This window comes from Gorilla gorilla, chromosome 21 (genome assembly GCF_029281585.2).
Source record: "Gorilla gorilla gorilla isolate KB3781 chromosome 21, NHGRI_mGorGor1-v2.1_pri, whole genome shotgun sequence".
Classification (NCBI taxonomy): domain Eukaryota; kingdom Metazoa; phylum Chordata; class Mammalia; order Primates; family Hominidae; genus Gorilla; species Gorilla gorilla.
In genome coordinates, this window is record NC_073245.2 from 50360523 (window position 1) to 50370582 (window position 10060).

The following is a 10060-nucleotide window of genomic DNA, read 5'->3' on the forward strand; positions in this document are numbered from 1 at the left end:
ACAGTGATGGGCACACTCTCAAAGCAGCTGCTTTTCCAGGTGGAGGGGAGGGCCCGCCCCCACAGGCAGGTCTGAGTCATGGGCAGGGCGAGGAGGGGCTGGTCACTTTCTGGACATGGGTGGTGGAGAGAAGACAGAGGACGTTCTCTGCCTGGCTGGGCGGGTGCCCAGGAAAGTTTATTTTTATTCTTCCATCTCTCTCCTTGCAGCTCTGCCCACCCACTGTGGACATTATTGGGGCCTGCTCACCCAGGGGCTCCCTCCCAGCCCCCAGCCCCCTCCTCCCTGCCAGCCAGCCCCACCCACACCCAGCTCAAATGTAACCATGAACTAACAGGGACGACACAGGCCTCTCAGGCCCTGTCCAAGTGCCAGGGGCCGACTGGAAGCCTTTGAATGCTCCCTGACTTCCAGAGCTGGCATTTGGGGAGGAGCCATGCAGGCCTGGGGTCCCAGACCCACCCTACGTCTGGCTCCCCGACTCTGCCCCTGAGCACTGTGTGACCTGGGCCACATCACCAGGCCTCTCTGATCTGCTTTCTTATCCAAGAAGAAAACAGGCTTAGGCCACATGCCTGGGAGGGTCCAATCTCAGGTTCGAAACTGGCTCTATGAACTTCTACAAGTTACTTAGCTTCTCTATGCCACAGTTTTCTCATCTGTAAAATGAGGCCAGTGGCAGTACCTCCCTATAAGGTTGTTGTGAAGCTTAAAGAGGACAGGCATGCAAAGCATCCCACAAGGCACCTGGTGTATAGTAAGTGCTCAGGAAATCATAGTTAGTCTTGTTCAGTTTTCATGAACGCCTCCTGGCTCTGTTTAGAGGGTTCCGTGAGAGAGTTCATAGAAAGCATTTTGAACAGTGACCAGCTCACAGTAATCATGCAGGAAATGTGAGCTATCGTCAGTGTTATTAAAAGGGGCCATTAAAAGTCTGAATTCTCAGGCCAAATAGCAGATCGTGAGGACTGGAGTGGAATGTAGAAATTGTCTAGTTCGATTGAAGAACTTCACAGATATGGAAACTGAGGTTGAGAGGGGTGGTGCTGGGGTGGCCAAGCATCACAGTTTGCTCAGGACAGCCTCAGTTTACGCCTGTGGTCCCAGCATAATTCTTAAGGGTGCTCCTTCCAATCTCAGAAATGTCCCTGCTTGGAGGATCAATGATCTGGTCTCTGTGGCAACAGGCCTGGGCCAGATCCCATCATCACTGTCGCTGTTGACATGTCACCCTTGGGGACAAGTCAGGAAACGCATTTCCCTTTCTCTCTATCTTGGGGCAGCCATGCACACACACTCACACACCCTTTTCTTCCCAGATCCTGGGGGAACAGGAGAAGGACAGGCTGTCCCACGGTCCACCCGCTGCTCACGTAAGCTGACTTCACAAATTCCTTGGCTGCGGTTCTACACCATCCTCTTTGTGGGACCAGAGGCACCATGAGGGCCACTCTGTGCCCAAATGACCACAGGGAGCCTAGGGGTCCTGGCCACTATCCCAGACCATGGTGGCCAGGTTGGGATGGGGTGGGTGGGCAGAACCTTCCAGAGTAAAGCCTTCTATCAGCCTCATAAGGGTTCCTTTCACTCGTCCAGGCTGACTTCACTCCCACTGTGACTGCCATACCCCATCAAACCCCGACCCCACCTTGGAGGGAACTTTATCCCTCTGACAAGGATGGCATTTGTCTAGTGTGGGCTGGACCCCATAACAGAGTCTGTTGGGTCTCAAACTGTCTGGGTGAAAACACACAACATCTAAGAATGTGTGGGGTCAGACCACATGCTCCATTCGCTGAGTGACCTTAGCCACTTTCCTGCTTCTCTGGGCCTCAGTTTCCCATCACAAGCTAGAATGTTCCCACACAGGAGCAGAGTCAGCTGGCCAGGCCTTGAGCTGGGCGCTGACCCAGGCCAGGCCTGGAGTTGGGGGAGGGCCTGGTTTCCTGGTATTGTCCCTCAGGCTTCCCCAGGCCCCGGGAATTTCTTGGTTGCTTGGACAGGGAAGCTGTGTGCACTCTGTACTCAGAGATCTGGGCTCTTCCGTGGCTGCCTACAGGGGCTGCGGAAGTGACCAGGGCAGGTTGGTTATGGTTTGAGATAAGTTGGTGGAGACTGGAGGACAGAGATTAGCTTGCTGAGGTGGGAAGGTCAGCAGTGGCCCTTCACCCAACCCCAGACTCAGGGCCCTAATTACCTAACACTACGCTGCCCAGACAATTGGAGGAGAAATAAGAAAGGGGACATCTGGAGAGTGAAAGAAGAGGAAAGAAGGCAGCCTTATCCTCAGCGAACGAACGCAGGAGCAGAAAAGCAAATCCCCCATGTTCTCACTTATAAGTGGGAGAGAAATGATGAGAACATATGGACGCATAGAGGGAAACAACACACACTGGGGCCTCCTTGAGGGTGGAGGGTGAGAGGGGGGAGAGGAGCAGAAAAAATAACGCTTGGGTACTAGACTTAGCACCTGGGTAACAAAATAATCTGTACCACAAACCCCCGTGACATGAGTTTACCTATATAACAAACCTGCACATGTACCCATGAACCTAAAATAAAAGTTTTAAAAAAGAAAGAAAGAAAGAAAAATAAATAAAAAAGAAAGTAGAAATCACAGGCTGCCCAAGCCAGCAGCTCATCTACCATTCAATTTCACAGAGGAACACATTGAGCCCTGGCAGGCACTTGTGATAAATGCGCCTGCTGCAGGGACATAGGGATGAAAAGCCTCACTCTGCAGTCGGGGTTTGAAGCCTTCTGTGTCCCTGACTCACTGTGTGACTGACCCTCCTGAGCCAGTGACTTGACCTTTCTGAGCCTCAGCTTTCCCATCTGCAAAATGGAGTCCTTTATAACTTCTAAGCTGCGAGGATTCAAGACAAGTATCCGTTCAGTGGGTGCCCCACAGATGTTGTGATTTTCACTATCACAAGTCTGACTCTTCTCAGGCCACCAGACCCAGCCCTGAACTGCCATGTACTCTAACTTTTCACTTCGTAGAGGGGGAAACTGAGGCTGGAGGGTCAGAGACTTGCTGGGGGCTCCTTGGCTCTGTTAGCAAGAGACCTTTGGGGGCCAGTGTGCTTGTGGGGGAGCCCCTGGGCAGTGGGTGTGTCTCCACCAGGAGGGCAGGGGCAGGGAGGAGAAGGATGGAGGAGCTATCCGAGGCTAGGCTGCAGTCCCTATGATAAGCCTTATCAACGGCCTTCTAGTTCAATGCAGGCCTCAGCCAAGGAATGCTTGCTGCCATCTCTGCCCTCGGAGACTTCAGAAAGAGCTGGCCTTTCCCAACCCGAGTCCTAGCCAGGTGGCCCCTCACTGACCTCAAGGGAGTGGCTGCCACTGGAAACCAGCCCCACTGATTGGGCATTTGAGGCCATTTTCCCAGGAATGGCCAACAAAGAAAATTGCGCATCACGCATCTGGGCATGAGACGCCTGGGGACTTGGTGTCCCTTTACCTATCCCTGGGGCCCCAGTACAAAGATAAGCAACAGCTGCAAATATCTGCAGGCCCTCCCCCATAGGAGACACTTAACAACCTTTCAATGTGAGGGCTTTCAGATGATGAAACTCAGGCTCAGAGAGGTTAAGTAATTTGCCTAAGGTCACACAGCAGGTAGGCAGCCCAGCCTGCGCTAGAATCCCGGTCTTTCTGTCCAGCCCTGGAGATTGAGGCAGCCTCCTAATGCTTGGAGAATGAACTGCTGGGACCCAGAACTGCCCACATGGAAGGCTGAAGCTAGCTGGGCTCTTTCTCTGCCACCTAGGCCTGATTTGGGCCTGATCCCAGTGCCTGGCTGGGTTGCGTGGATTTCAGGCAGCAGAGGGATTAGGAAGTTGTTTTGATATGGGAAAGGGCAGACAGGATCTTTTTCTTTTTTCTTTTAAGGTGTTGTCTTGCTATGTTGTCCAGGCTGGATTCAAAGTCCTAGGCTCAAATGATCCTCTCACCTCAGCCTCCCAAATAGCTGGGATTACAGACATGTACCACCATGCCTGGCTTGTGGATAGGAATTTTTTTACTAGAGACAGGGTTTCTCCACGTTGGTCAGGCTGGTCTCGAACTCCCAACCTCAGGTGATCCGCCCTCCTCAGCCTCCCGAAGTGCTGGGATTACAGGTGTGAGCCACCACGCCCAGCCTGTGGATGGGATCCTGATCAACTTTCCTGGTTGAAGGCTGACCTGCAACCCTGGTGATAATAGGCTTTCAGAAGCTCAGGGGTCCACTTGCTCACAAAGCTGGTGGTCTGCCGTGACATCTCCTTCCTTTCTGGGCCTCAGTTCCCTCATCTCTAAAATGGGGCTGATGACAGGTGGCAATCTCCCAGGGAACAAAGAAGGTAAAGTTATTATTTGTCCTGTTCTCTGTCAGGGTTCTGGGGCATGTCGGGGTGGAGAGGAAGTGGTGGTGGTGGTGGTGGTGGAGTGGGGTTGCAGGTACTCACCGGTCACGACACTGAAGGTGAGACTGTCTACACTGGCCTCGTAGTTGCGGCCCTCAAAGTGCAGGGTCAGCCAGAAGGGCTGGCCCCGTCGCACCACCAGCTTCTCCCGGCACAGGTCGGCCGTGTGGTGGTCTCGGCCATTGGTCTCCAGCTCCAGATCACACCTCTCTAAGACCAGCTCTATGGAAACAGAAGGAGACGCATGAGCCTCGGGGGCATCCTTCAGACCCCCAGTGATGCACCTGCCCTCCCTAGACATGGGGGCCTTGTGCCCTCTTACTCCCCACAAAGCACAGCCATTGTTTCGACTGACCTCTCTCCCCAGCCCTGGTCACACAGGGGCTGGGTGGGGCCCAATCTCCCTAACCCTTTTCTTTCTTTTTAATTTAATTGAGAAAAGGTCTTGCTTTGTTGCCCAGGCTGGAGTGCAGTGGTGTGATCATAGCTCACTGTAGCCTTGAATTCCTGGGTTCAAGGGATCCTCCCGCCCCAGCCTCCTGAGTAGCTGAGAGGGCAGGCGTGCACCACTAATTTTTTCATTTATCAGTGAGCTGGGACTATAGGTATGTGCCCAGCTAATTTTTTCATTTTTGGTTTTGCCATGTTGCCTAGGCTGCTCTCTAACTCCTGGGCCAAGTGATGGCTCCTGCCTTGACCTACCAAAGTGCAGGTGCGAGCCACAGTGCCCAGCTTTGCCTAAATCTTTTAATCACAAGGTTGTGACCCCCTGTGGCACTCCCTAGCTGTGTGACCTCCAGCAGCCATGGGACCAGCAGTATCTACCTCCCAGGGCTGGTGTGAGCAAGAAATGAATTAATGCATGTAAAACACTTAGTACAATGTCTGTTGTGTAATAAATACTCAATAAACACGAGCTATTCTATTGCTATCAGAGGGTTCTTTTGGTTTAAGCAGGAGCAGTATTTGGTACAGGTCAATTACATGGCCTTTGCCTTTAGATCCAATGTTCAATTTACAGGAAATACCCAGGGCTGAGGAACAAGTTAAACACAGAACCAGGATGCAGTTGACAAACTTCATATACTGGGAAACTATTGACAAAGGGTCCGGTTTCTTTAATAAATAGATTGCAAGAAAGAAAATGAAAAAAACATTGAAACGAGAACCTATAAAGAGAAACTTAAACCCATTGTGATGTATTGATCTATTTGGATCTTGATTTCAAAAAAGTATTTAAAAACATTTATTACATGTATGAGACAACTGGAAAATTAAATACTGATGGCATAATGGTGATATCAAAGAATTTTTGTTAATTTGTTTGTGTTAAAAAAAAGAGAGTCCTTATCCTTTAAAGGCATATACTGAAACATTGACAGATGACATGATGTGATGTCTGAGATGAAGGTGCGCAGGGGCAGGAGACACCACGGTGGTCAGGGCTGGGTGATGAGGACATAGGAATTTATTAAACAATTCTGTCTATTTTTGTGTATGTTCAATATTCTCCAAAACAAAACATTTTTAACATGATAGGCGCTTTGGAGACTTCCAGAGGTAGGTTTTAGTTCTGCTGTGTTGCTGTGTGAGCCTGGATAAGTGTCTCTCCCTCTCTGTGACTCCTCCTCTGAAGTCTCAAGGGGCTGCTGTGAGTCTAGAAGATGTGTTGGGAACCCCCTTCCCCAGGGCCCAGCCCAGGACAGAAGCTTGATATGTGAAAGTTCCATTTACAGTTTCAGATGGAGCAGAGGACCAGGGCACGGTCAGGGTGACAGATGGGTGGGGGTCTTGGGGGAAAACAAATCTCATAAACCTTGGCAAGCTCAAGGTCAGGATTGGGAAGCCCTTAAGGTGGGAGGAGTGGGCAAGACAGACTCTCTGAGTGTGGAGCCACTGGACAGCATGGGGTCCAAGTGAGGCCCAGGGGCAGGAATTTGTTCAAAGTCACGCCGAAAGTTGGTCCTTGCAGTGGGAGAGCCCAGGTCTCCTGCTCACCATCGACTATTCCAAAAATGAGATGCAAAGTGCCTTGTATGTGAATTATCTCAACTTAAATCCCAAAACAACTCCGCTTACATAGATGCTATCATGATTCCCATTTTGTAGACAAGGACACCAGGTGGCTCCAGGTCCCAGACCAAGTGGCTGCTTTGGGATCGGAATCCAGAGCTGTAGGATTCTGTAGGATTCTGCCCTGGGAACCACCTCACTACAGCTCAGTTTGTTCTCCAGCCCCTCTTATGACCACCCCTTCGCCACCATGTCCTGTGTTGTTCTCAAACCTGGGGGCAGATAGTTCTGCGCCACTGAAGTATCAGGGATGTCGGTCCCCATGTAATCACAACAGAAGAGACCTCAGTGGCCAGAAGGAAAAACTTCCTGCTGGCCTATTGCGGTGAGGAAATGTTGTTTTTGGAAACTTCAGACCCAGGGAGCTTGAGCAGGAAAGAGGCCATTGTCGTTCCCATGGAAGACCCTGGACATACGGCCAGTCCCTGGGCTGTGGGAGCTGGGGCATTTTCTCCATCTGTTGTCCGAAGAAGGGCTTCCAGAAATCATGCCCAGCTCCAAAGATGCAGGTCTAGAATTGTAGGATTTATAGGATTTCTGCACTTAGAAAGGGCCTAGGTCTTCTAGGCCAGTGAGACCTCTGTCAGAAGTGGCCACTGTGACCTGGGGCTGGAGGCTCATCATAACTGGCATCTCCAGGATCTCCCAGCCCCACTGAGCCCTGCTTTTGAGCATGGGGGTGAGAAGATGCATTGAGGACAAGCGGCCACCGAGGCGACACATCACAGTGTGTTGGGAGCTGGGTCCGAGGGAGGCAGGTGGCTGAGATCACACAGCAGGGTCAGGTGGGTCCACAGTTCCTGCCACCCATTCCTGCTCCACCTGCCCCATGTCCCTGTCCCACACCCCTTCCTGGGGGTTGCAATGGGTGCAGAAGCCATCCCCAGATGAACTTGACCCAAGAGCCAGCTGGGATTCCAGGTCCAGCAGTGACATCCTCCATTATAGAAATCCCTCCAGCTGGGACCTACGACAGTGCTGCTTGTGTGTGGGGGGGTAGTCAGGGGCACCAGTATGAAATTAGTTAAGCCTCTGTTTCACTCCTCTCGTTCCTCACAGATGCACCAAAGGCTGGAGCAGAGGACCAGGGCACGGTCAGGGTGACAGATGGGTGGGGGTCTTGGGGGAAAACAAATCTCATAAACCTTGTCCTATAAAATAAGGACACTGTTGTCCTTATTTTATAGGCGAGACTCAACAGTTGGCCAAGGTCTAGGGTTGCAGAAGGTGAGGGCGGGAAGAACAAGCCTGATTTCCGAAGGCTCCTGGATAGGATGCCGAAAGCTCCTCTCTGGCGGCTGGAGCCAAGGACTCAGCCAGGCTTGGCTTGCACACCACCGGCGTGGCATGCACACCACCTGGTCCTGGCTGGCAAGAACCACCCAAACCTAAGTGTTCTGAGGCCAGGCCAGCACCCCCTGCACAGCTCCAGGCACACATCAGAGAGCCAGCCCCCACTGACTGACTGAGGACACGTGCCAGTGGTCCGCCAGGACAGAACTTTACAGTTTACAACACCCCGTCGCGTTCCATTGCCTCACCTGATCCAGGGAGGCAAGGGTTAATGGTTATGCAGTGTGGATGGGGAAACTGAGGCTGCAAGCAGCATTGAGACGCCTCCTCACCCAGCCCGGTCTGCCTGTTGCTCTCCAAATCAGGACTTAGGGATTCAGCTCCCACCGGGTCCTAAACCCCAGTGCCCCAGGGCCCCTGAGTGGCGGCTGCGGTGACTCTGATACTCACCCTCGGCCATGGTCGGGCGGGGGCGGTGGCTCCTTCCACTGGCGGCAAGACCCTCCAAGTGCGACCACTGGCGGCTGGCACTGCCGAGGCGGAGAGTGGCGCTAACTTATAGTCCGCTTTGGGGCGGGCCGGGGGCGGGGCCCCGCGGGAAGGCGGCGAGCTGGGAGGCCACCCATTGCCCAGTCCCCGGCCCACGCCGCCAGCGCTGGGGCTCACCCAGGGGACCGGAGCCCGAGGGAGGGACGGCGGTCCGGCGAGGGCGCCCCCTGGGGGAGCGGACAGGGACACACAACTAGCCGAGGACACAGACACACTTGGACCCACAGAGTCAGACCTTGGAGAACAGACACCTGGACACACACACTCAGATACAGACACACGCAGCACCCTCACAGAAACACACAACGGAACCGGGGTGCACCTGGACACACAGATGTGAACTCTTAGGTCAGATCTGGGATCAAGAATACCTCCCCACCCCCAACACACACACACACACACACACACACACACACACACACACAGAGTCACACACATACTCAGATATACATACACGGAGAGCAGACGCAGACACACCGAGACAGGGCTGTGGAGATACACACACAAACACAGATACACTCCCACAGATACACCACACACGGCTGGCCACGCAGACACAGTGACATGGATACAAATTCAGATTCGAATGGCAGACACACACCAGGACATAGATACAGCCTGACACAGCCAGGTAGCCTTGACCGCGAGCCACACACAGCTGTGGACACAGATGAGCAGGTGTCCAGAGGCACCTGGTACACACACAGACCTCCCAGACACCAATGCCACTGTCAGATGTGGACGCAGAATCAGAGAGGGCACCCACAGACACACAAAGATGTGGCTACTCAGAGGTAGACACACATGCAGGCATGGACTCAGGTACAGACATGCAGACACACCTGCAAAAACAGACACACCCATGCCCCTTCCTGTAGCAAAACCCAGATAATCCTCCGATCTCACCCATCCTTGTATCTGTCTAATCAGCCATCCATCTAATCAGCCATCCATCTACCCATCCATCCACTCACCCATGCATCACCTACCCACCCACCTATCCATCCACTCATCCCTTCATCCATCCCTCCCTCTGCCTTCTCTTCCCTCCCTCCCTCAATCCATCCATCCACTGAGCTTTCTTGAGGCCCCACTGTGTGCCAGAAAGGAGCAAGACTAACTTTCCAGGGACTCAGCCTAGGACTTCTCGAACCTGGCAACCAGGGGGCCTGTCTCTCATCCTGGTATCTCTGGTCTCTTGGTCTCCTGTGCTTCCGGATCCACTGTGAGCCCTGAGCGGGAAGGGTTCCTGGAGAGACAGAGGCCCACGGGGCTTCCCCGGCACTTTTTGCAAAACAAGCTCTACATTCCGGAGCAAGCTCTACATTCCAGAACAAGCTGTACATTCCGGAACAAGCTCTACATCTATTGATGAATTTGGACGATAGAAGTAGCCCCCGTCTCCATTCCTAGGTGACACATGGCTCAGGGAAAACAACCTGTGTTGCTTCAGTGGATATTTCTCCCTGGGTCAAACGGGCTCTGGCTGGAGTCTCAGTGAACAAACCCACAAACAGTGTTGGGCCCAGCTGACCCGTAATTGCCCCATTTTACAGAGATTGTTGCAGAAACTGCTCCCTGCAGCTGGTGAAAGCTTGGAGGAAAGAGCAGTGTGAGGAGAATCACCCGACCGAGAGGGAAGTCGGTCAAGAGGCTGGGGTTCAAGTTCCCACTCTGCCCCTGACCAGCTGTGTGGTCATGGGCAGGATTTTGCCTCAGTTTCCTCCTCTGCAAAA

The 10060-nt window shown here is 52.9% G+C and overlaps 1 protein-coding gene across 2 annotated transcripts in view; it reads right to left on the minus strand.

Annotated features, from left to right (window-relative positions):
* Nucleotides 1–9551, minus strand: part of TGM2 (transglutaminase 2) — a 38022-nt gene extending 28471 nt beyond the window's left edge. Inside the window, exons 1-3 of one of the 2 annotated variants that reach the window (XM_019016916.1) lie at nt 9446–9551; nt 8226–8305; nt 4452–4631 (exon numbers count right to left, since the gene is read on the minus strand). In XM_019016916.1, the coding sequence (XP_018872461.1) occupies nt 4452–4631; nt 8226–8235 (190 nt within the window). In that variant the 5' untranslated portion in view covers nt 8236–8305; nt 9446–9551. Of the gene's footprint in view, nt 1–4451; nt 4632–8225; nt 8400–9445 lie in introns of those variants that run through there. The other variant, XM_019016915.4, reaches the window with a different exon arrangement.
* Nucleotides 9552–10060: the final 509 nt, after the last annotated feature.